This window comes from Apis laboriosa, unplaced genomic scaffold (genome assembly GCF_014066325.1).
Source record: "Apis laboriosa isolate Shangri-la unplaced genomic scaffold, ASM1406632v1 scaffold5_cov152, whole genome shotgun sequence".
Classification (NCBI taxonomy): domain Eukaryota; kingdom Metazoa; phylum Arthropoda; class Insecta; order Hymenoptera; family Apidae; genus Apis; species Apis laboriosa.
In genome coordinates this window covers 2,958,438-2,984,189 of record NW_025223857.1, presented here as the reverse complement: position 1 = coordinate 2,984,189, position 25,752 = coordinate 2,958,438, and the positions used below count along the sequence as shown (strand labels likewise).

General features: G+C 36.2%; 1 protein-coding gene and 3 long non-coding RNA genes across 4 annotated transcripts; all 4 read right to left on the bottom strand.

Moving 5' to 3' along the window:
• Positions 1-3,709: 3,709 nt before the first annotated feature.
• Positions 3,710-5,635, bottom strand: LOC122718078. The gene is made up of 2 exons (XM_043942768.1): positions 5,286-5,635; positions 3,710-4,140 (listed from the first exon to the last, which is right to left on the bottom strand). Exons 1-2 carry the CDS (start codon positions 5,385-5,387, stop codon positions 3,937-3,939), a joined length of 306 nt encoding a protein of 101 aa, XP_043798703.1. The 5' UTR covers positions 5,388-5,635; the 3' UTR covers positions 3,710-3,936.
• Positions 5,636-12,135: 6,500 nt separating this feature from the next.
• Positions 12,136-12,816, bottom strand: LOC122718066. Its single transcript, XR_006347312.1, has 3 exons — positions 12,715-12,816; positions 12,324-12,551; positions 12,136-12,217 (listed from the first exon to the last, which is right to left on the bottom strand). It is a non-coding gene; the product is annotated as an uncharacterized LOC122718066 (long non-coding RNA).
• A 99-nt stretch (positions 12,817-12,915) lies between these two features.
• On the bottom strand, positions 12,916-16,198 carry LOC122718064. The gene is made up of 4 exons (XR_006347310.1): positions 15,730-16,198; positions 14,341-15,620; positions 13,864-14,027; positions 12,916-13,526 (listed from the first exon to the last, which is right to left on the bottom strand). It is a non-coding gene; the product is annotated as an uncharacterized LOC122718064 (long non-coding RNA).
• Positions 16,199-17,021: 823 nt separating this feature from the next.
• Positions 17,022-18,263, bottom strand: LOC122718065. Its single transcript, XR_006347311.1, has 3 exons — positions 17,544-18,263; positions 17,328-17,463; positions 17,022-17,151 (listed from the first exon to the last, which is right to left on the bottom strand). It is a non-coding gene; the product is annotated as an uncharacterized LOC122718065 (long non-coding RNA).
• Between the last annotated feature and the right edge of the window lie 7,489 nt (positions 18,264-25,752).

Here is a 25,752-nt window from a genome sequence, read left to right as displayed (position 1 = left end):
AGATGCAAATGATGCCTATCCGCTTTTCCTATCTTCCTCTCTCCCTCCACTCGATGGTCGTGGCCATTGTGCGCCTTCTCTTTCTCTCTTCTGCTTCTTCCTCTGCGCGTCTCTGACCGAAGGTTAGGATGAGCACAATGTTATATATAATTTGATTAATGATCGGGATGATTCTTTTCGTCACCTTGAAGAGGTAAAGATTTCGTTCTTCTTCTTGTTCGTCTTCTCCAAGAAAAAAGAATAATCTTCGTTGGTAAAATTTAATCGTCCGTTCGAATCTTTCAGAATTCTCCTCAGAATCTCTCTCGACATTTTTTGATTTCGTTCAAGATTTCCCCCGAAAATACCGAATTTGTAATGTATTCGAATAGGGAGGAGAGAAGAGAGGAGAGGGAACAAGGCAACCGCAGCATTCCTCGACGAGAGCCAAGGGAACACAGGTTGGGCATTATTTTTTTTCTTTTTTTTTTTTTTTTTTTTTTTAGGAAGGAACACGATGAATTTTCGGTGAACCGAACGGTGGTGATTTCCATTTACCTACACTCGGTGTAGAAACGAGTGATGGAGAAAAATAGCCGTCACGAATCGGTGGTACACGTGGATTTTGAGACGGACCGCGTCCCACCATTATTCCAGCCGGGCGACCATCCAACCACTGTCACAATACCTTCTTTCACTCGATCAAGAGAAACAAGATTCGGTAGATTAACCTATTGCCGAGGACTCTTTTTCTTCCATCCTCCGCAACTTCTTTCAAATGGCTTTGAAAAGCGAAATCTGTCTGAATCTAAAACAAGAAAAAAAAAAAAATCTTAAATTTCAACACGCGTTTTCCTTAAAAAAAAAAAAAAAAAAAAATTACGAATAACAAGTAAAGCACAAAATTTTTTCCCTTCTTTTTTGATAAAAAAAAAAAAAAAATCTCTTATTTGAGACACGTTTCGTTCGAATATCCAATTCCCAGTCGGTGCGCAACGATCTCGCGGGAAAATGTTTTTCGAAAAATTCGCGAAATCGATTGCACGCGGTGGGACGCTTCCCCACGCAGCGAATCAGTCTGCAAAGTATACACGTATACCATGCGATTCCATATTAATTCGTTCGTATGTTGGTTTCCAGGTGACTCGGCGTAAGAGCCACGATAAATCACGGGGCGGTCGACGTGGTTGCGTTTCGTGCGGCTCACGCGTCGCGCGTAAGTATATACGCGGTGCCATTAGCGCGATGAATTCGCGTCACGTAGGAGCCGCGTGTGGGAAAACGTGGAACAATACGCGCGCTTACGGCTATGACGAACCCTGCCTGCCATTGTTATGGTAAAGAAACGTGTCTTTCTCTCTCTCCTTTTCTTCTCTTCTTCTTGTCGCTTTAATCACCGGCAACCGCCGCAACTCACCAAAGCGCGATCGACGTGGAACGCGCGCAACCTTTCCTCTCCTACTCGGTTCCGTGATTTTTGAAATTATTCCGACGATACACCTGCCGCTTCTCTTTTCTTCTCTCTCTCTCTCTCTCTCTCTCTCTCTTTCCTCCTCTTTCCTTATTCTTCTTCCTTTTCGACACGCCGCCAACGCCGCCACTTCGATCGCTCGCCACCAATCGATTGAATTTGAATCGAATTTGCCTGGGTTTCGATTAGACGTGCGATACGTACGCGGTAACGTGACGAGGTTAAGGATAATTGTTGCAATTGTTTTCTAAAAATAGTGAATTGGAGAATTTAAAAATGTGTTCTTTTCGATTACACCTGTTTTTTTCTTTTTTAGGTTAGGCGTTCTACTTCGAGACGAGTTCATCGACCTAATATATACATATATATATATATGTGGCTATTTCGAGGTCGTTAAAGCTTCTTCGAAATTTTATTCCGTTCGTTCCTTTTCTATTCCAGATATTTGCATTATTCTAGCGAATAATCCCGAGTTTATTGAAATACAGACACGAATACGAAGCTGACTTCACAGTGATTCCAAGATAATGATTCATTATCGATTAGAGATTCAACGAGTGCTACTCCGTGACTTAGCCATTGCTATCTTTCGATGATTAAATTAATCATCCGACGATTATTCGAACATACGAGTAAGACCTTTTTACAATTACGTAATTTAATTGACAATCTGACAGACAGTGTTTCTCTTTCAAGGATTAACCAATCGATTACCAATTATCCATCGAGTGAAAAGTTGCAGTGCAGGGAATCTTCGAGTATAACTGTACAGAGTAAGAGGCTTGTACATGGACAATGGAAATGGTAAAAGGGCCGTTTACCTCGAAACCACCGTACTTTGGAAAAGTGTGACGGTGGTCATACCTAATGACACCGTCATCGGATACGATTTCACGTATTTGCACGACGCGTCCAGCGACACGTTACGCATTTTTACCGATTAATTATTTGCTCATTTGAAATTTCTTTTCTTTCTTCGTATAACAACATTGAAGATGTTTAAGAAAATTGAAAAGAATTTTTTCAAAAGAGGAAGAATACGAGATAAAAAATTATACGTGCAAATTATAATTATTGTATTTTACAATATATATAAAAATACATAGTGAAGATATACTGAAAAAGGAATGAATTTCGTTTGTTTAGAGATGTAATTAATATCAGAAGAAGACTTTCCAGCCAGAAAATTGATCAACTGGCAATGTTTAAGCAATGAAGATAAATAAGGCGTAGAAGTGATCCGTCTTCTCGCTTCATTAGGTTGCATTCATCCATTTAGCGAAATTGACCAACTGACGTAGCTCACGACGATTATCTTGTCAGCTGCAGACTGACCCTTCGAGTTATCCACCCCCTGACCATTCGTCAGCCCGAATTTTAATTTAACCCTGCTCACCCCCTCCCTTAATTAATTTCAGTTCGCGCCAACACAACCCACTTCGTGGGTGGGTCGTCGATGTTTCTTCAATTTTAATAACTCGTCTCGACTTAAATTTTTCAGGATTTTCAATCGTAGGGCAATACGATAATTCATTGAAAGTCGTAGAAATTTTTTAAGTGCATCCTTTTTTTTTTTGATGAAAAATTTTAAAGAATATAGGACTTGGACCTTTTTTTTTTACTTATATAGGAAAGAAAAGTTTGAAAGAAGAAGATGAAGTCGTCACAATGGTGCTTTGGTGTTTCCATGAATAGCCGCAAGATGTTCCAGAAGAAAGGAGGAAACGTTCAAGGAGGAAGCAGACAGATGTCGCTAAAAAAAAGAAAGAAAATGGAGGACGATGGTTATTCACGGATTTATTAAATTCAAATTCAATATCGCAATCACCCCTTTACCATCAGGGAGGAACAGAAAGAAGAGGAAGAAGAAAAAGAAAAGGTACACAAAAGATCAAGAAAAATAATAAAAAGATAGGCAAAAATACAAAGAATCTCTTCGTTTCCAAGCTTCAAAAGAACAATCATCTGTACTTATTCATCATCTATACATATTCCAAAATAACAATATACTGAATTATAAAATTTTTCAAGAGAGACAAGCTCAAGATTAATCCAATCCATTAAAGAGAAACAGTGAAATAATTCACTGATGATATGATTATTTATTATCATGGCAAGAAAATTCTCCAAGAATAGAGAAGCAAGAAGAACATTTAGAGATTCAACAAATAATGTAATAATGCAAGCATTATTTTTTTTTTTTTTTCATAGAAAGAAAGGAACGAGAAGAGCAGAGGAAGGAGCGGAAGGCGGAAGAAGCGTTTGAAGAGGAAGTGAAAGAGGAATTGGCGAGGCGTGCGGAGGGAAGAAAAACAAGGAAGGAAATGGGATCGCGATGGACGAGAGGACCACTTATTTTAGGCCCCTGTTTCGCAGAAGCGGAATGGAATACACGTTTCTTTGAGAGGATGGTAAGCAACACGTGTGAGGGACCACTGGGAGAAGGATGAAAAACACAAGGTGGTTGTGTGTTGTATCGGTGGCCCTCAATGTGGCGGAAGCCAAGGTGGTTGCAGCCTCCCTGTACGGGCCACTTCCGCCCACTCTATCCCCTCGTTCTTCCTCTCCCTTCTTCCATTCCCACCATAATATTTTCTTCGTCTATCGTTCCTCCATCTTCGATCCTTCCTCGTTCTCGCCATCGTGTTCTCGAAATACTTTCTTTCCTCTTCTTTTCCACTTCCAGCCTTCTGTAATATATTTATTCACGTTATTTTCCGAATTGCAAGCGATTATGCGAATTAAGCGGGCTACGAGATATACGAAAATGACGCCTTTCCGTTCCCCTTTTTTTTTTTTTGGTTTCTTTATGGACGTATTTTTCTGCTTTATCTTTTTACCTGAAGTTTCTGGATAACATTATGTAAGGAGAAAATTTAGCGTGGTTATTTATGGCCTATTTGTGCAAGCTCGAGCAGATATGTTATCTTAATTTTTACTATTTCTCTGTTACAAGATATAATTTGAAATACGAGTCTTCGTTTAAATGTTGTTTAAATTTCTTCCGGAATTGCAAATTGAGAATAATAATAATATTTTTTTGAACAAATGTATTAAATATATATATATATATATATATAAAATTCTTCTATTATAATTTGCTTTTTTAAAAAATAGTCGTTCTCGAAACAATTCCATCTCTTGCCGAGAAACATCACACGAACAAGTGACGGTGACAAGAGAGAACAGGGCCATTGAAAAGCATCAGTTTGAATGAAAGCACGAGAGAGTAAAAAGAGCATGAGCATTCATAACATCCGGTTCGTTGGAACGTTCGAAACAGTATAGCCGACCATGCAAAAATTCTCTCTCCTTTCCTGTCCTGTTCCGGCTCTTGCTCTCAAGGAAACGACGCGTGGAACTCGAAAACCAGAATAAAAATCCAGTTTTAAAATACAACCCTGTTTACGTACAGAGATTATAGCGCAGCAAGCCGCGATTCTGAACTCGAATGCGGAAAAGTGTCATCAGCCTCCCTCTTGTTCTCAACTCGTACGCGTACATTATTGATCAAAAATATTATTTTCTTTTCCTATTTGCATTTGTCTAATTTTTTGGATTAAAGAACAAGGTTTCCAAATAGCATCCCGCAAAATATAAATTTCAATTTTAGAAATGCAATTTGGAAGATAGATTTGAGACTTCCTCTCTCTATTCTAGATGTCACTAGTTGTCGAAGAAATATTTCATTCGAAGAAAAAGAGATTTTTTTTTTTAGAGATTGTATCCTTTTACAATTCTTTTTTCTACAAAATTCTTACACTCTACGGGATCTACAATTAGCGATTTTCAATTTTTGATCAATGATGTGCACCCACAGAAACGACCTTCTCACGTTCGTAAAAACTCCTTGTATCTCTTGTTTTACACTAGCTTCAGGGCCGCAACAAATATAATAAAAAAATGCTTCCTTCCGTTCCGTCTGCGGATCCTGCATCTGGCTCTCGAAGCCGCCGATTCCATCGGCCAACTCTCATCTCTCCTCTTTCCTTTTCTTCGCCGATTCCTCCGTCTCCTTTCAACCACTTTCAATCTTCTCCCTCTTTCCAACTTCGGCCCAAAGTAAATTTTCGAGAGCTACCTTCTGGCGCGCGAATAACTGGCCTGCTGTCGGTGAACCCCCTTGTTTCGATTCCTTCCTTCTCCAGGGGCTATCCTTATCTAAGTGGACAGCATCCAAGGCTGCGATCCAAGGCTCCAATCTGTGGAACGGAGTGTTTTAGGTAGGCAGAACCCGCGGGGATCGATCGTCAGATGGGTGGCCGATTCCACGCCCACGAACGGCCGGGAGGCGTTTAGGGTGGAAGATAGGAAATTTTGATATTGGTACCTTGATTTCAGATCCAGGGCGCCTGGATTATATTCCCTACGAACCTCAAAATCTTCTCGCTTCTTTACGTTGGCATCTGGTATGTTGGTTATTATTGTTTTGGTAAATTTTGAGGTTATCTTCGAGGTTATCTTGATTTCGATTAAAATAATCCTGTTTTGGAGATATTTTTAATCAGAAATTAATATTTCTTAAGAATGTAATGAAATAAAAATTCCAATTTCATTTACATCTATATATATTAAATATTTAAAATAATATTTAAGAACACAGGATAGTTCTTAACCTATTCTCATTATACTTATCCTTCATTGCCCTCGATTAACATTCTCGCGGTGTTTTACAATGAACTTGAAGCTCCTTAAACAAAAAAAAAAAAAAAAAAAAAAAAAGAAAAAGAAAAGAAAAAGAAGAAGAATAAAAATAAAAAAAAAAGAAGATATTCCAGGTAGAGAACGCGATTCAAGGGTTAAAATTTCATTCACGAAGATTCGTAGTGTATTTATTCTCACGAAGACACATAGAGGGACAGAGTGTATATACGTGTATTTACGATTCACAGAGAGCTCGATATATCTACCGTACCTTGGACGTAACATCTATAGAGACGAGTGTGTGTGTGTGTGTGTGTGAGAGAGGCTTCTCTCTACGTGGGACAGACGGAATAAAGAGGCACTACGTGCCGGATTAGTTCCTCCCGGATTTAATCTCCAGTGTTTGAGCAGGAACTCGAACAATTAATAATAAGACCTTCACCGAATACTCCGTCCTTTCAATTCAAGGGACAGGATGTCGTCGTGGTTATCGTTGTCCTTGTCGTCGCGACGTCTTGCATCCGCGATTGGGAATCACCGTGGAAACTACCTTCCCATGTCTCAACGTTATACGTACTCTGAAAGAAAAGATTCTCAACGTCTTGATTCGAGTTTACGCTTCAAATATTTATTTTCATTAATTCTATGATGCGTCGAATTAAAGAAATGATTAAATGAAAAGTTAATTAGTGATTTATTGGGAAATTAAATTTCCTTTTTTTGGATTTTAAAATTCTATGCTATTTTCTTTGCTATCTTCTATAAAAATTATTATTCTTCCTTAAAAAATTAACTTTCACATTTAAAGAATTTTCATTGAATCCAAACGATCCATTATTATCAAAATTCTAAAATTCTTTTCATCCTTAAAGAAAAAAATCAAATCAACTTCAAAAATTTTTTTTTTTTCAAAATTCCCATTTTAGCATTGACTTTGCAAACTTTCCAAATCGATCATTGAACGACAGTTTGTATACTTACACGATATTCGATAAGACACCGGTCCTGGCACAGCTGAGAATTAAGAGAGGTCGTATACAGGCAAAGAAGGAAAGCGGAAAAGTCGCGTTCACGGGCATCTGAATGGTTCGGTCGAGGGGTCGTATATCCAGAAGAAGAAGAAGAAGTGGGCAGGTCCCACGGGTGAGGAAGGGCCGAGGCAGAGGGCAGCGGCAGCAACAGGCAAGAAGAAGAAGCTGCAGCCGCTTTTTGGGGCCCCTTCTGCTCTCAGCTGCCGGACCTTCCCACGCTACGCGTATGCACCTACCTACCCACCACCTACCCACCTTACTACCTGACTCCTAACTCTGTGTGAGTATGTATGTACCGGCTGTACATCGAAAACTCGAATCATTTCGAACGGTCGATAAAGTTCTTTTTGCTTGGTATCGAGTTTCTTGCAATTTTCCAAGAATTTTGATGAGAGCCTAGAAGAAACATATTTTGTTTAGACATTGAGTAATTGATGATACATGCATTTATTATTTGTTTGTGGGTGATGAAATCAAAAGAGTTGGAATCGTTTGGAAATAACTGATTATATTAAAAGATAATGTTATAGTTTTACCTTAAAGTACAGTGAATCTGCATTACTGTATATATTGTATAATAATTGAAGAGGAGACAGTTTTAGCTGAATGACGATAAAAATGAATATTGAAAAAAATTCTCCAATAGGATGTTTCTCGATGAATTGATCTTGTATAAACTTGTATAATCTTGAATGACCTTGACTTTTGATCTATGATTTTTTCCTTATAAAAACTCATTTAAAAAATCTTTATCCCAGTTTATGAATTTTCTGATTTCACACGATACATTTTCATCGAGACAAAGAACTTTCTTGTATCGAGCATCGGACACGCATATAAATGTACATGTGAGCCGAGTTGACCTACTGCTCACCTGCTGCACCACATACACCGGCTACCTGCCAGTGGTCCACCTCATCTGTCTCCCTTTAGAAGCTGATGGCTACCAAACAGTGGAACCTGGAAAGATATAGAGCCGAGAGATTATGTCAGATTAATACGTTCTATCAAAGATAAATGAGGAAAAAGTTTTGCGATATCTTTCGTGTAATTTATCTTTTAATAGTATTAATATATTTAGTTTAATATATCGATGTTGTTTCTTGGTTATATCAATTATATTATTAATATTGAAGCCTGAATATACGTGATATTAATCTTATGGACAGTTTAATTAAAGTTAATACATCCACTTTGTAATTCTCTTTTCTTAATCGTTCGTGATACACGCATAGTGTTTACCTGAACTGTAAAATTAAAAATTAAAAATTGTAACAATTAAAAAAAAAAATTTTTACAATAATTTAAAAACATATTTATAATTTCGAGATATTGACCTATATTTCCAAAACAATGTACGAATCATCCATTTCTTCTTTATCGTTTGAAATTTCCTTCGATCCCGTTACATACTATTCATATCCACACAGTCATCTTACTTAATCCTCCAAAAAATCGTCTTCACAATACCGCATCAGGATCCTTCCTTTCGGGAGTGGATGAAAAAATAAAGGATCGACGCAGGCCATAGAGGAAGTACAGAAGGTAGGTCGCGGGTGCAACGGGTGCATCACAGCCGGATCCTCGAGAAACAGGGTTCAGGTCTCCCACGCCCAAACGCTTCACGATAATGTAATTCCTTTTAACCCTGCTGAACCTCGAAAACCGTGGGACGTTTCTGGTGTCCGTGCAGCTTGAATCCGCGAACTACACACCTTTTCCTTTCCTCTTTTCTTTTCTCTTCCATCCATCTTTATTTTTTTTCTCCTTTCTCTATTTTCTGTCCTCTCTTATTTTACCCTTTTTGAACCTCTAATAGAACTTTTGCAGATATAGACAGCTGACGCCTCGTTCCACCATTCATTTTTTCGAATCGAATTCGAACGATCGGATTGGAAAGCGAGTAAGGAATATAATATCGTAAAAATTTCGCAGTGAACGGTGTTATTTTGTTTTCTTCTCTACATTCAACCATTCTCACTTTATTAAACATTTATTTCCTCGTAAGATATTTTGCAATTGCTCATAACAATTTTATAATTGGTTGTTCATCGAATCTGATCGGAATTTTGAAAACAAGCGAAAGTGTAACGATCTCTATCGCGAAAGCGGCGATAATTAAAAATAGTGCTACTAGGTTATATTAATTAGATTGCAATAAATTGATCGCGGCTGATATGACTTGTATATCAATTGCTTTTATCTTTTCCTTTCTTCTTTATCTATAATTTTCATTTTGTTAAAAACATCTTATAAATCTTTATTATTATTGAAAAAAAAAGAAAAGATAAAATTTTTTACGAAACACTACGACTGGTAACTTGCTTAGAGGTCACTAGTGATGGTGAAATTTTGGTACGATTCAGTAATTTTATATTTTCATGTATGAATGTATAATGAAACTTTGTGCATTGTATCATTATAAATATTTAATCGTAAAACGAATCTGCTTCAAAATTAAAAAAATTATCTATACCAAAATTATTTCATCATTACTGATGCCTAGTGACTTTAAATATTACTAGAATTATTATCACTAGATTTAACGAATTGCATATTCACGTATCTAGTATGACGATATTAGGACACGCATGCTGTAATTTCACATGGAATATTTCCACAGTGGCCAATGGTTGTACGTTTCGAATCAACGGACTATTAAATTCCGGTAACTTCTGTTATCCACGGAACGAACGAACGAATGGACGAATTGGAGCATGAAGGAAGAGAAGTGAAGCATAGTGAACAGTGTACCAGAGGTAGATGTACCGTGGCAGAAAAGCTGTTTTAGTTCGTAATTGATTAATTTCGTGCAGTCTTAACTGGTTACAGGAAACAGCTTCGCGGACGAGAGATCCAGACTCTCTAAAATACAATGGAACGCTCATAAAATTCATTAGCCACGCTGGATTGCGCATCTGTTAGATTTTCACGATGTGTTTAAAGAAAATAAAATAAAAGAATTGATTTTTTAAGCTGAAAGATTGGAAATAAAAAAATTGGGTCAAAAATTATTTAAAAGATATAATAATTATTTAAAAGATATACGATTTTAAACAAAAAAAAAAAATAAATAAATAAGACAAGAAATTAATCGGTGGAAATGAAAGTGGTGGCAAAGTGAATCGCTTCTAAACAACGTAGAAAGTACGACCGGTGCACAACCGAATCGATTTCTCGATATTCGCAACAAAGGTATTTCGCGTTCACGATTAATTAGCCACGAAGAGTTTCGCCTGAGCAAACTCCTTCTCTACAGATTTCGCCTTCCATTTTATCGATCAATCTTTATAAATCGTCTTGTAGCAGTCTCATAAAATTATTTTTCTTTTCTCAAGTATTCTCTTAACGATATTTTATTAGAAAAAAATTAATACATCGTAATATCCAGATTTACAATTTTCATTAACATTTATAAACACAATAATTTTCAGATCAGTATCGTGTATCATGAACGATTCAAAAAAGTCGTTATCAATCGGTCAACGATCATAATAATATCAAAGCCATTAGAGGGTTAATATCTCTATCCTCTAAAGATATTTTTTTCCCTCGAAACAGTGACACGCAATTGCTGAACAGCTATTATCGCCTTACACAAATAATCGTGCTCGGTGTCAAACATCCGATCGGCACGAATACAATGCGGGATCGATAATCGCGGCAGAATGCGGCATTGGCTGGCCACCACAGGCACAATCTGTTCCTTTTCTGCACGATATCTGGCCTGGATGGGTCGGTTGCATCACCTGCGCAAACTGAACGATACTTACACGCTACTATTACGAAAGTTGTCCCGCAACCGGGCGTATATACCCTTCGGACTACGTTCATCCGCGTGCTCCTCCCAGCCACTCGTGATAATGCATGCATTCGCCGCCGCGAAAGTATAAACAACTTTCGAATGGCACACGCAGCGGAGCCAGCAGCTGTGAAAGCAGAAATTTTTTAGGTGCAGTTATAAAGAGGATGCTCGCGTTCGTTCTCGCCTTTTTCGCGAACACGGGGTTACACATCGGAGGGGTGCAATTGTTGCCATGCGAAATTGCCTCCACTCAACTCCACTGTTTGCTTGTTCTTATATATTTTCGGTTACCACAAGATGATAATGTATACATCCAGCACGTATTGTAATACGAATTATTAAGACGCTTTGATTTTGAAATTACGCTATATTAAAAATTGTAATATATTGGAAATATTTTTGAACAGCGATTTTTATGTTACAATAGATAATGTTAATCATGATAATCTTTGATAAGTTTCTAAAAATAAGTTTCTAAAAAATTGTATATACAATTTTATGATGTAGAAAGATAAAAAAATATTTAATTTGATTGATAATATTAGGTTTTGAAATAAATTGATGAAATTTGTGAATAATCTAATAAACGAGAATATCACGGAAATCGAATGCCTACACAACGAATTCCCAAGCTGTGGCAACCTGTTCCTCCGGTCGACAGGTATCACGCAATAAATAATTGCACGATGGGGCCAAGAGCAAGATAATTACGTATCTACTAACCGGGCAACAATTATGTTATCGTTGGATAAATAAGCTAGACGAAGTGAACGGTTAAAAACGATGATCATTACCGATGAACCGTTTCCAACGATTCTATGCCCGCAATTACGGGTATATAGAATAATTCGTATGCACGTCACGCTTAGCGGTTGCCGTTTAGTAACGCTCAAGTGTATCACTACAAGTCGTTATTTCTGGCATTATCTGCCTTCAAGCCATTCCAACGTGATATCTAACTTTTCAAACTAATAATTACTCAACAAAGTAACCGGTTGTTACTTTACATAATCTAAATTGAACGATTAATGTCTCAATATACATATTGACCGGATTATCTTGTGACAAAGTTTGAAGTAAACTGCATTTTATTAATTTATTATTAAGTTAACGAATGTGTATATCATACTTTTCTTTTTAAAATTTTTTTTTTTTGATCAAGATATAAAGTAGAGTGTTATCATGATTCTTCTAAGCAACGCAATCCTCGACGAAACACTTAGCCCAGGTCAATGGACATAGCAGGATCGATATTTCTCGATGGAGTCCTCGAAACATCGCGTGTCTCTGGAAGAATACGTTCATCAGGTGTGCTGGAGCGCAAAGTCGGCGGAGGAAGGGGAATCTGCATACTTGGTTTCACGCGGAGACGTAATCACAATGGGCCACATACCTGTGTACCCAGTCTACGAAGAATGCACGGTGCCATGCCATTCTCCTCTTCCTTCCTTCCATCGCTCCCTCCGTCACCTTTTCTTTTCGCAATACAACAGTCAGTCCCATTAACGGCGGAGAAAACTTTGAAAACTCGAATGAAATGGACGAACCGGTTGGCGGCGACGGCGGTTGAGAATAAGAAAATTTCTCTCAGTTTCTTCCTCTCTCCCTTCATTTATGACGGCTGAAATAAAAAATCAACGGACAACAAGAATTTAGGAAATAGAGAATACATATTAGAAATTGGATTCTTTATTCTTAAAATCTAATTTTAATATGCTTATTTTATTTATAGAGAATATAAATGACATAATTTAGAAGTTATGACAAATTATAATTAAATTTACCTCTTTGGTAATTTACCTGTGATTCTCTACCTCTTGCTATTATTAAGCAAGGAAACTTATCACTGTGACTTGTAAAATTTTATCACCAATATTATCTTTCCAATTTATCTGATCTAAAACAAATGGATAGAACATAGAAATGATATACATACAACAAACACATTTGAAAAATAATTCACAGATATTACTTCTTCCGTGTCAAGTAAACCTCTTAGACTCTTCCCCATCCTATTACATATTCTTCAGACAGCATCCATCAAGCTTCAGTCCGTTTCCACCCCATCCACCTCCCGGACACAAGAAATCATCCCAGTCACAATTACCCTCTCGCAGAAGGTGGTTTGGCAGAGGTCTCTTCTTCTCCTTCTCTAACGAAGACGATGAACCAATGTGGATCACGAATGTCGGAGAGAGATGGGGCGAAGGGTGGATCGCAGAGACGCAGATGGTGGAAATCTCGGGGAATAATGGCGAGGGACGTGGGGAGGGGAGAAGAAGGTTTTTTCGAAGACGACGATGGGGAAAGACACGGAAGGTGGATAGCACCTGGTGGTCGTCAGGGCCGGTGGTAGTGATGGTGCCTTCTGGTGGTGCGGCCAGTGATGGTGGTGGTGTCGAACCACGATGCAACAGATGCCACGAGAGAGGAGGCCCTCTTTCTCCTCTCTGCATGTGCCATCTTTTGGGTTGGTCCAAGTCGTATGTACAGGTTTTTTTTTTTTTTTTTTCTGCGACACGGCCTTCTCTCTATTCTCGTGGTCCCGGAAATAATCTCTGGAGATTATTGGGGCGCGGCTCGGGATGAGTGGCGGCTGGGGGATGAAATGTACTTGTCAGTGTTCGAAGAGTAGTGGACGTCGAGTAGCGGGTGTCGAATTTTTTTCATCGAGATCGATGGATCGTGAAATCCTTTATATCTTCTTTTTTTTTTTTTTTTTTTATATCTCATATAGTTTTTAGGGTGCAAAATTTAATCAAGAAGATTTGAGGGATTTGTAGTGTAGGTATAGTGTTTGTTTTTTTTTTTTTTTTTTTTTTTTTAGAAGAATGGAGCTTTAGTTACGAGCTTGATGAAAGTTTGACACACCAGAGAAAAAAAGGAAACAAAGAATTATTTGTGGTTGAAAGCAAATTGAGAACGACGAATACCTTTTCCACAGGTATCCTGAAAACTGATGCCCGTGGAAAACTTCGAATAGACTAGACGTTGGCCGGTGAATATTCTGCAAATAGATTTCGTAAATTCACTTCCGATATCCAACCGGAAGAGTACGCAGGTGTTTTGCGTGATTTTTAAATCACTCGGGCAACATCTGTAAAAAAAAAAAAATGAAAGAGATAGAAAAAGGAGGAAAAGATAAAAAAGAAGTAAAAAAGATTAGGAATAAGAATTGAAAAAGATTCAAAAAATTATATATAAATATAATAAAATAGATAAAAAGAAGTAATAAGATAATATTTATAAAAAAGATAATAAAATAAATAAGAAGTAATAAATAAAATAAAAAAAAAGTAAAAGAGATTAAGAATAAGAAAGAATTGAAAAAGATTCAAAAAATTAAAAAAAAAAAAAATAAAAACTGATTCAATAAAAATTAAAAAAGAAGAAAATAAAATGAATATTACCTTTCAAAAATATAGATTTAAAATTCACGACTTGATTTTATTTCGCGTGCATAGAAGCGGTGCCGACTTCAAGGCGTTGTCTTCGGGGAGCCTCGCCCACCAAGGTCAATGATTTCAATCCATTTAGCAATTCCAAGAGTTCGATCGAATCGCGTATACTTTGGAAACGTTCCCGTGCTATGTACGGATATAGAAGCAGGAAAACGAAAGTGGAAAGATCATAAACTAGGACTGGCGTCTTCCTGGGGAAAGGGTTGCCAGGACGTCTTCCCCCTTTTTTACAGCATGCCGTCTGGCACCAAGAATAAGTCTCCAGAGCTTAATAAAGAAGATCCCGTAGGGTTGTTCAACCCTCCTCCTCTTCTATGACGTGAGATTTCTAAAGTTTTTTTTATCCCTATTTTTCTCCTTTTTTTTTTTGCTTCTTCTAGTAATTCTATCGTCTATCTCACATCCTTCCTTCCAGGGGAGTGATCGATACGCGAGAAAGGGTTGAAAGAAATTTGTCAATCGTCAATTGTGCGTGTTGGTTATTTGAAGAGAATTTGTATGCTATAAATAAAATAACGAGCATATTTATATATTTATCAGTAGGTTTACAAGTGAATTCTAAGAAGCTGGCATATGATCAATAATATTGTCAATATTGATAAGATAAAAACAGATTGAAAATATCATTGCAAAACTGTAGAGGTAATAATCAATATTATTGATCAAGTATGCATATTCTCTTAATTATGATTTTCTTTTGTAATCACATAAGAATCAAATGAAGAGAATTTATGTATAATATATATTATGTATATATATATAAGAGAAAAAAATTTTTAAGAGAAGCGTGTGAAGAAGGAAGAAATAGTCGGGTGGAGAAGTAAGGAGATGTAGGCCTTCTGTTGGCCCAGAAGGTCTTGCAGGGTGGAAAGCTCGCCGACAGAAAGGAGTCAGTCGTGAAGCGGAGTAAACGAAAGGCAGTGAAAGAAACGAGTCGACCGGCTGGCAAACTACTACGATTGCTGTCCCGATCGAAGCCAGCAATCTGTCGTTCTCCTTGCGCCCTCCTCAGATCCTCTGGGAATCTTTGTCGAATCCTTTGCCAAATCTCTTCACGACGTTCCGGCGGCCATTTCTTCGTTCTTATTCCTCCCTCCCTTTCCGCTTCCTTCGACGACTCTTATGTAACCTTTGCAAGGGAAGATTGTAGATATCGGCTGTTTTTTGGGTGGAATCCCACGATTCTTTAGAGGGAGCCGAGATGAATCGGAAGCGATAAAAATATATTTCTGAAAACGCGTAATAAAAATTTAATTCGAATATTACAACAAAATCACAAAATATTGTTTAACGTTATTACATCGATAAGAAAATTCATATCCTCTTTCTTCAACTCACCATAACTCTTTTCGCAAATTGTTCACACTTCGTTTATTCCTTTCGGCCATATTTCCAGATTGTGAAAAGCTAGACAAGTACCTCGAGATCGGTCGTGGTGAATCACGAATGCACGAGAGGATACGAAAGGATGCATTTGCTCCAAATGCTCGAGATTCTATGTATACGCAACGATCGAGCACTCAGATTGACGAAATTTCATGCTTCTGCACGACTCGCAGATAAGAAAGAAGATGATCGAGCGTTAGCCGAAGTCGGGGAGGTAGAGGGCGAGGAACAGCTGCAAGACACCCCAAAAGTACCGAGCATCTTTTGAATCACTGTCTGGGCTCCGTATACCTCTTGTCTTCCCCTGATCTTCTTCTTCGTCATCGTTGCTGACAGCGCAACGGTCGTTTCCAACAGTCCTGACTCGGGGCAAAAGAAGCGTTGTTTTGATTTGCGTTCAGGGATAAACTTTGGGGACGTTTTTCAAAGACTATGTTTCTTCTATTCTGTGGAAAAATTGAAAAATATATTAATCATATTTTCAGAGCGAACTTCTTAAACTTTGAATATTTTTGGAAAAGTGCCATTTTTTTTTCTCTTCTAACAATTTGTCCTAATTCGAAACAACGCTCCTTTTGCCACAAGTTAGGTTTGTTGAAGATTAAAAGAGAGAAAAAATGGCACTTTTCCAAGGTAAAAATATTCAAACGTTTAATAATCGTTAGAAGGAGCATTGTTTCAAATCGATTTGCGTTCAGGGATAAACTTTGGAAACATTTTTCAAAGACTGCTTTGGAAACATTTTTCAAAGACTTTCTTCTATTCTGTGGAAAAATATATTAATCGTATTTTCAGAGCGAATTTCTTAAACGATTATTAAACGTTTGAATATTTTTACCTTGAAAAAGTGCCATTTTTTCTCTCTTCTAATAATAAATTGCAACAGATCTAACTTGGGGCAAAAGGAGCGTTGTTTCGAATCGATTTGCGTTCAGGGATAAACTTTGGGGACGTTTTTCAAAGACTACGTTTCTTCTATTCTGTGGAAAAATTGGAAAATATATTAATCATATTTTCAGAGCGAACTTCTTAAACTTTGAATATTTTTACCTTGGAAAAGTGCCATTTTTTTTTTCTTCTAACAATCCTGATTTGGGACAAAAGGAGCGTTGTTTCGATTTGCGTTCAGGGATAAACTTTGGGAACATTTTTCAAAGACTACGTTTCTTCTATTCTGTGGAAAAATTGGAAAATATATTAATCATATTTTCAGAGCGAACTTCTTAAACTTTGAATATTTTTACCTTGGAAAAGTGCCATTTTTTTTTCTCTTCTAACAATCCTGATTTGGGACAAAAGGAGCATTGTTTCAAATCAATTTGCGTTCAGGGATAAACTTTGAGAATGTTTTTCAAAGACTACGTTTCTTCTATTCTGTGGAAAAATTGGAAAATATATTAATCCTATTTTCAGAGCGAACTTCTTAAACTTTGAATATTTTTATCTTGAAAAAAGAGTTTCTTCTATTTTATGAAAAAATTGGAAAATATATTAATCCTATTTTCAAAGCGAACTTCTTAAACGATTATTAAACGTTTGAATATTTTTACCTTGGAAAAGTGCCATTTTTTCTCTCTTCTAATCTCCAACAGACCTAACTTGTGGCAAAAGGAGCGTTGTTTCGAATCGATTTGCGTTCAGGGATAAACTTTGGGGACGTTTTTCAAAGACTACGTTTCTTCTATACTGTGGAAAAATTGGAAAATACATTAATCATATTTTCAGAGCTTCTTAAACGATTATTAAACATCATTGAATATTTTTACCTTGAAAAAGTGCCATTTTTTTCTCTCTCTTAATCTTTCAGTTTCAAAATTGTAAAAACTTATTCATCATTCCCTTCATCCCTCGATATTTCTAATCCAAACAATCTCTATTCTCTCTTAATCCGTAAATTCTTCACGACATTCGCCACTTTCGCCTCCCCAAAAGCCAAGTCCTTTCATCAAAGCTGAAATCGTGTTTATTTCGTCCTCGAATCGCATCGACACCTGCCCATCCATACCTGGACTCTCCACTAGCTCGTTTCCGTTGACCTAGTCCTATTCTCCATCATCGAGAAACGACCGTTGCGATTTCATCGGATCGTTTGCGTAGAAGGAAGACGATATGCACGATGGGGGGGAGAAGATTCGTACGGGGAAGCGCATGAAAAGATTCTCCACTGAAGACTGTTAGGGATGTTTATACGCGCGAACAATGGAAAAGACACAAAAGATTGGCATTCATCTTGGGATCAACGACGACGTGCCCCTTCGACTTTTGTAATTAATCGCTTGATCAGAGGATCAGAGCGAGTTTGTTTGCGCCATTATCGATGGTCGTTTGCCAGGGATACGCGTTAAAAGAAACGCGAAACTGTTATGTTCTCGTATCATTACGACGCCCAGTTTATTACCAAATAATAGCCTTTCACTTTACCAATGAAACTTAATTATGCGGCGTACTTCTCGTTCAATACTCGATCTTGTTATGTTCATTTTCGTATGATCTTCATCTAACTATATTGGATCGCATGTTCCTATAAAGAATATTTAATTTTTAACAGCGAGATAATTATATTTCCTTTAACTCTTGACTCCTGTTCTTGGAATAATTTTAGGTTATTAATTATTAATCCATATTCATAACAATATAATTTTTATCTAATTTTCCTCTTATGTATGTGATGCTGATGTACAATATTGTACAGATTGATAATGAAATTGTATAGATTTTCAAATGTAATCGATTAATTTAAGAAGATTAATTTAAGAAACTAGATCTATTTTTCTTCTTTTTCTTTTTTTTTCGAATAACCATCAATTCGACAATTCGTTCTTGATTCTTTACAATTTTATCACGTAATATAAAGAGGTTATATTAATTATCACATAATGTAAAGAGGTTATATTAATTATCACATAATGTAAAGAGGTTATATTAATTATCACATAATATAAAGAGGTTATAGTAATTATTTTTTTGCGGCATCGTATATGATTTCGCAAAATTAAAAAATTGTATCTGCAATTAATTATTTTCTGACAGATTAATATTTGCGATTTTTCTACTCGCAAATAAAAAGTATCATTGATCGTTCAAATTATCGCCTCTTCATTATGCGAAACTTGGAAAAAAAGAAATTGGCTCAAGTAACCTGAATACGTATTTGAATTGTGGCCAGTAATCAATCAGCTTCCGGTCATCTGCATCCATCGGCTATATCATAAGCTTTAATAATGATTCAGTAATGAAACTCGGAATGATTACTTCAAAGAAGCATTATCGGCAAATAATTCATCAGTTCGTTTAATGAACAGTTACTCGTGATAAACAGAGTGTTTTACCTTGCCACGCCATTTGCTCAAAAATTCTCGCGCTACCGTGGAACAGCTGCGACACTGTATTTAGCAACACTTAACAATTTATCGACAAATGAGCGTAACCTGTGTCGAATTTTAAAATACGCGTTAATACCGTGAGAAATATTCTTGAATTTTATAATCGATAACTCTTTCTCCTTCTTTATATATATTTTTATATTTTTCTACTTTCACATATCATTTTATCGATCATTATACTATTCAACGTTTCCAAAAATTGATCGATTCGATTCTTTCTTTTATTATCTAAAATTTCCTTCTCGAGATTTATCGCTTTCTTTCATCGAAAAGCAATTAAAATCATATTATTATAGATTTTTATTCCATCAAATTAAATCTTCAAAGATTTCAAAATAGTCAAAATTCTATAAAATTTCCCCCTCCCAAAAAAAAAAAAGAAACTGATAATAATTCGTTTGTTTTACTGTTTAAAACACTTCCACCTTGTAATTAATAGTTTTCACTTTAATTTATCCGTGACCGAGAGAATTTCAGTTCGAGATACTACGCTTGTTCACCTGCGATCCATCAACCTGCAATTAAGTGGAAATTGATGTATTATTAAATAGCAATTACACGGTACGATATAACAATATAATAGCGTGAAACTGGCTCCTCGAGGACCAGGGATGGATCAGTCGTTAAAAATGCCTGTCACTTCGCGACAAGTTCGGGAAAAGTAGCGAGAGCGAGATCCGATTATCGGTCATTTACGTTAAAGTACATGCTCCGTACGCGTCTCGCGTGACAGGTGACTGGACATACGTACCTTGTGATCGAATTTGACTGATGGAGGGAGACACGCTGCTGGGCATCGTTTACTTCTTTCCTAATGATCTCGTCCCCGTGTATTCTTATCGCGTTGCGATTTCTCTTTTTCGAGATGATTTACGCGATCGTTGAATATTTTTTACGCATAATGTTACGACAGGCATTGCGCGTGACACTGAAATTAAGTTCGAGATGTAAATTAAAAATTACGATATTTTGGAGAAAATAGTGGGTAATTCGGATAAAGTAATCTAATTAAAGATATAGTTATATGGAAGTATGTTATAAATAATATAAGTTTAGAAATGGCGTCCGCCATTCTTTATCTGATCGTTAATCCAAGACCATAAAGTCTTGATTTCCAATTTTACATAGCATTCTTCAACGCTATTTCTTCTTCTTCTTTCCCCCCTTTTGTTCCTTTTTTGCATCTCAGTAAATGTTTTTTCACGCCGATATCTGCAGCAATAGAAAGTTTTTTCCATCATTTCCTTTGCAGCCCGAGGAAACCCTCGTCGAAAAATCCCTTGGCAGCTGTTCACCCTCGGCACGGAAGTGATCCCGAGCTATCGGCTTCTCCGGCGCATGAAAAAACGGAAAGGGAGGCCAACGAACGCGTTCAGAAAAAATTGATTTTACCGGGGTTGGAGAAAATCCGGTCGTGGCACGCTTCCTCGTCGTCGCCTTTAAACCGATTAACAACAGCCAGCCAAATCAATTCATTCGCGATGTCAGTTTCTTCCTTTATTCCTTGACTTTCAAAAGTTGAATAAACTCCAAGAGGGATGAACGTATTAGAGATTCTAATATTATAATTCCAATCTATAATTTCCGCCCATATCTTATCTGAAACAAAATTATTTTGAGGTTATAGTCGGTCCAAGCAAGGTAGAAGGAAGAATGGCTTAAGTCGAATATAGTAGTTATTTTATATGATCTCGACAGCAGAATGTAAAACATCGCCGATAAATTAATCTCACTCTCTACGTTGGTCACGTTTTGTCGCGGCCTGCTTTCTCATCGAAGATACAACAGTGGTATCCAGTGTGATGTTACGTAGATTTCATTCAAAATATTGCACTGTTCGAGAGCAAGAAAGTAAGAACGATGATGGACAGCGACAGTGGTATGTAACTTGGCACGTGGCACCTGCCGGCACCGTTATTGGCCTCGTTAATGCGACAGTTCTCGGTATTCTAACGAATCGAGAACATTTTCCAAAACGGGTAGAACCTCGGTCTTCCGCGATAACCGATCCAATGTTTTTTCTTGAATCCATCTCCGTATATAGAGAAATTTATGCGTACCTGTCAGGAGGACAAGCAGATTCATACAATCAGGTAATTTATATAATGGAAGCGAGTTTAATTTTTCTTTGTTTCAACAAGTTCTGAAATTTTTATAAATTTTTATAAATTTTTATAAATTTGTTTCAAATTGCTAATTGTTAATTAATATATAAAATTTAATGTATTAAATAATATTTTATAATTTATACAGAAGATACATTAATATAATACTTGAGAAGTATATTTTATATTGTTATAATACCTTGAGAGTATATAGGTATCTTTAGGGTTTAGAGGGATAATTGTTGATTCTTCCAATTATCTCTGATGACAACCTGGTTTTAGTTTTGAATCAACAGTAAGCTTTAATTTAAGTAAATTAAGAAATCAATTTGTCAGCGATTTTTGAGAATTATTATTCTTTGTGCGAATTGTTTGATATTTTAAAATGCTATCTTTCAATGCAGATTTTTCGTATGAAAATTATATTCAAAGTATGCAAAGAAATATATAGATTGTTATGTGAGCAACGAAGATTGGAAGCGTTGTGCAAGAGTAATTTGTTAATAGAGAGGCGTCTATTCTTTCCTCCTTAAAAATACAACGTAGGGGAATTGCGGTTGATTAAGATTATATCCAGTGATGAAGCAATTCGCAGTTATAGATGTCTTAAAGATAGTGCTTAATGATCGCTCGTTAAAGATGTTCTATCAACGAGTCTACCTGCAGAAATGATCGAGGAAAAAACCGACTCTGTAATTTAAACAGTAATCAACTTTCTTCTCTTTCGCTTGACAGTGAACCGAACACTTTGTTGATTATATGTAAGAAAAGCTTTGCGCATTTTTAACTTTCAGACAAACGTTATTCACGCCTACGACTTATTCCAACGTTAAATATCCTTTTAATTCCTGTTATTATTTAAGAAATCTTTGCAATCTTATTATTCAAGAAATTTTTTTCAAGGTAAAAATATTTTATTTCTTTTATTTTCAACCCTTTGTTGCCAGTATTATTATTAAGACATTCTTATTTAACTTATAAATATTTATGTCTGATACATGCTCAAGCAACTATTAAATAGTACCCAATTAACATTCTTGTAATTTTAAATTCTTTTTTTCAATCAACTCAATTTTAATTTACTTCACACATTTAATATTCCAATTCTTATTTAATAATAATTTTTATACATATGCATCACTTTCAATTAAAATTCTTGTAAATCAATGTTTCATATTTCATTTCTTTTAATTCTTAAATTTAATATATCTATTATCCTAATTATTTAATACTCTGGTATTTAAAACTTTCTTTTCTATTAACATTTATATTCGATACATTTATATCCCAATTATCATTTGTGTAACTTAAGATTAAGTCCAAATTCTCTTCTTTCAATCAATATCTTCTTAAATATCCATTAATCCTCCACAAGTTCTTTCATTTTAATCATTATTGTATATTGATCAGTTGCCAATCCTCGATTTAAAATCCAGATCACGAAAATCCAAGAATCTAGAAAAATCGACAAATCTTATACGATGCAGCCGGTTTCTTTAGCAGGTATAGGGCATTTATTTACAGTAAGATAGATATTCACGATAAAAACATGTTTAAATTGCTGGTGCCGTGCCAGATGTAGTGTGCATCAGAGAGAGGAATCCGAGGGTGGAGATTGAAACGGAGACGAGTAAAGAGATTCACTGTACTGCTTTCAACCGTCGAGAGATTAGCAAGCCCTACACAAACCTGCGAACACCTTTTTCGCTTGATTTCGATGCAGTAAGGTGACACCTGCATATATAAAGTGAACATTTAGTGATCGTGTCTCTTCAATGATGATCCAAATAAATCGTAATTTATAAATATTATATAAAAATTAATAATATTTTTACACATACTTATTTTTTTATTTATTTATTATTATTTTTTAATTATATTCTCTTTATCATTTTTTTGAAGAAAATATTTCGTCAAATGAAAAAATTCATCAATCAAGAGAATTATAAATAATCTCTTTAATATTTTTTATCTGTAAACAGACAAATTAAATTAAATAAAAGTAGTCCATTCAAAATTAATATCATATTAAATTTTGTATAATTTATCGATATGCAATTAATTATCAATAATGTTATACGTAATATTTTTACCTTGATATTCTAACGTTTAATATAATTTAATAATTTGGCATTCTTGGAATCTTTTATGATAGGGGGAGAAGATTCGAGGGCGAGATTTGCGGTAGCTTGATTTCATAAGGGTAATAAAATCTTTCAGGGCAATCAAGGTAAGGGAGGCCACATTAAGGGAGGAACCTCGATCGGAAATCCGAGTTCCTCCTTACCTTCACTCTACATCTGGCATGATCGAGCTGCGACCAGGAAGACCCTCTTCTTTCCACTCTCTCTTTCTCTCACGAATTCCTGAAAGAGACAGGAAAAATAATTGGAACTCATCATAAAATATCGTCATATTTATCGTCCATTAATTTTCTTAAAAAGACTAAATTTCAATACAATCATATATTATTAATCACCAAAAATATGCATAAATAAGATTATACGTACGTACATGAAAATATTATAAATATGTAACGACATCATTATCATAATAATTTTATGAATAATTTCTTATTAATATAATATTTTCCAATATGTTTTTACATTTACGATTAATAAATTTTTTCACTAAATAAAAAATAATATTCCAGAGAAAAGAAACATAAAGTTGTCTTTCATATATAAAAAAAAAAAAAAAAAAAAATGTCTTTACGCTTCAACTCCCACTCGAGACTTTCGAATCCGAGATGGGCTACGCCCCCCTCCCCCTCCCCTCAGATCATTGTACCGCTTCACAATGGAGCCACGTCGTGCATGACGAGCTTAAGATCGCGACGGATTTCCTACTCGCAAGATACAAAGGATCATCGAGGAGGAAGAGAAAACCTGGGAGGTGGTATCGAGCACGTGCGCGATCTGTAAAGATCGAAAGTCGCCGTGGGGGATGGATGGGAGAGGTGACTGGTGGCACGAGGACCTCGAGACATAATGGAAAAACTGCATCTGCATTGGAAGGAGGAAAATGAGAAGAAAAGGAGAATCGGTGGAAGGAAAACCGGTGTCAACCTTAAAGAAGAATCTCGCTCTATAAAGGATATTTGCCGTTCCTTATGTTGAAGTACTCGCATCTGCCATTCTGTATAAAAGATAAAAATAAAATTTCAACTTGTCTTCTATAATTTTGAATAATTTAATAAATAAGAATATGCATAATTACAGTAGAATTAAAGTAAGAATTGAAGTAGACTTGTTGCAATTCTTTTGATATTATTGAGACACTCCATTAAAAATTCTGAAAAACACATATATATATATATATATATTTTACTTTTCATTCTGAAAAATAATTCAATTATAATAATATTAGATAAGAGTATATGTATATATATATATAAGTTTATATCTTCCTCTTAATAAGGAAATTTCAAAAAAATGGATCCTGTCAACCTACCATCTGCAAAGTTGCCACTAGGAAACTGGTGGTAGCACAGTACCACGTGCCATCGTTAAGAAAATTGATCAGGCCAAACCTCCTAGACCACCTTTCTCCCACCGTCTGCCAACCACCTTTCCCAAGTGAAAAATCAACGTGACAACTGTTCCACCGACTGTTCCTCCTCTTTTCCAGATCTGGAAGATCCATGCAGCATCTGTGAAAACTGAAAGGAAACCGCTCTCGCGGAGGAGGGAGGGTCTGAGGAAGGAAAGTAGATGGTCTGAGAATTAAGCTTAGGAGAAGGAGAAAGGAAAAGCCGGTGGAGGGGGAAGTCGGGCGCGTGGTGAAGTAGGTGGTAGGTGAAAAAAGCATAGGAAAGAAGAAACTGACTGACTGGTTGTTAGAAGATGGCCTGTTGCCTGCGAGTCGGTGGTTCTCTTGTACTCCTGGGAACCTAGCGGCAGATGTTCTTTCGGACTCGATTGGCGCGTGCCCGCTGCCACTTGGCTGCGAAGAAGACGCTGCCATCTGCCCCTTCTTCGTTTTCCCCTTCGACCTCACCCTCCTTCACCTTCTTTCCTTTACTCATACGGCCTAATACCACCGTGAGCGAGAGAATACGTGGTTGCACTGATACGGTATATATGGTGTATCTGTTTTCGAACAAGATATCACCGATTCCTTCTTTTTTTTTTTTTTTTTTTTTTTTTTTCCAGAGTCCACAGATAGCAACTATTCCGCAAAATGCACTCAGATAAAAAAGACGGCACGCGTCCCTTTGGTTGTTTTGTAGAAAAACTGCGAGAGGGTGCACCAGAGTTAGGGGAAGATAAATTTTCAATACATATTTGTGGTGTCGTTTGTGGATAGAAAAAGAACAGAGATTTGTCTTTAACGGTATTAAGAATGTTTGAAGAAGTGGAGAAAATGTATAATAAGGAAAATTGAACATCATTGCAGAATGCATCTTCTGAATATCTGAAAGAACAAAATTATAAAACATTAATATAGTGTATTAAGTTATTATAGTATATTAATTATATTAATAA

Excerpts from the sequence above, each read along its gene's own strand:
- LOC122718078 (XM_043942768.1), bottom strand. The coding sequence starts at position 5,387 with ATGCAGGATCCGCAGACGGAACGGAAGGAAGCATTTTTTTATTATATT. Across the intron at positions 4,141-5,285 it reads TACAAGGAGTTTTTACGAAC|AAGGCTGGAAGTGGAAAAGA; the intron begins GTGAGAAGGTCG and ends AATATATTACAG.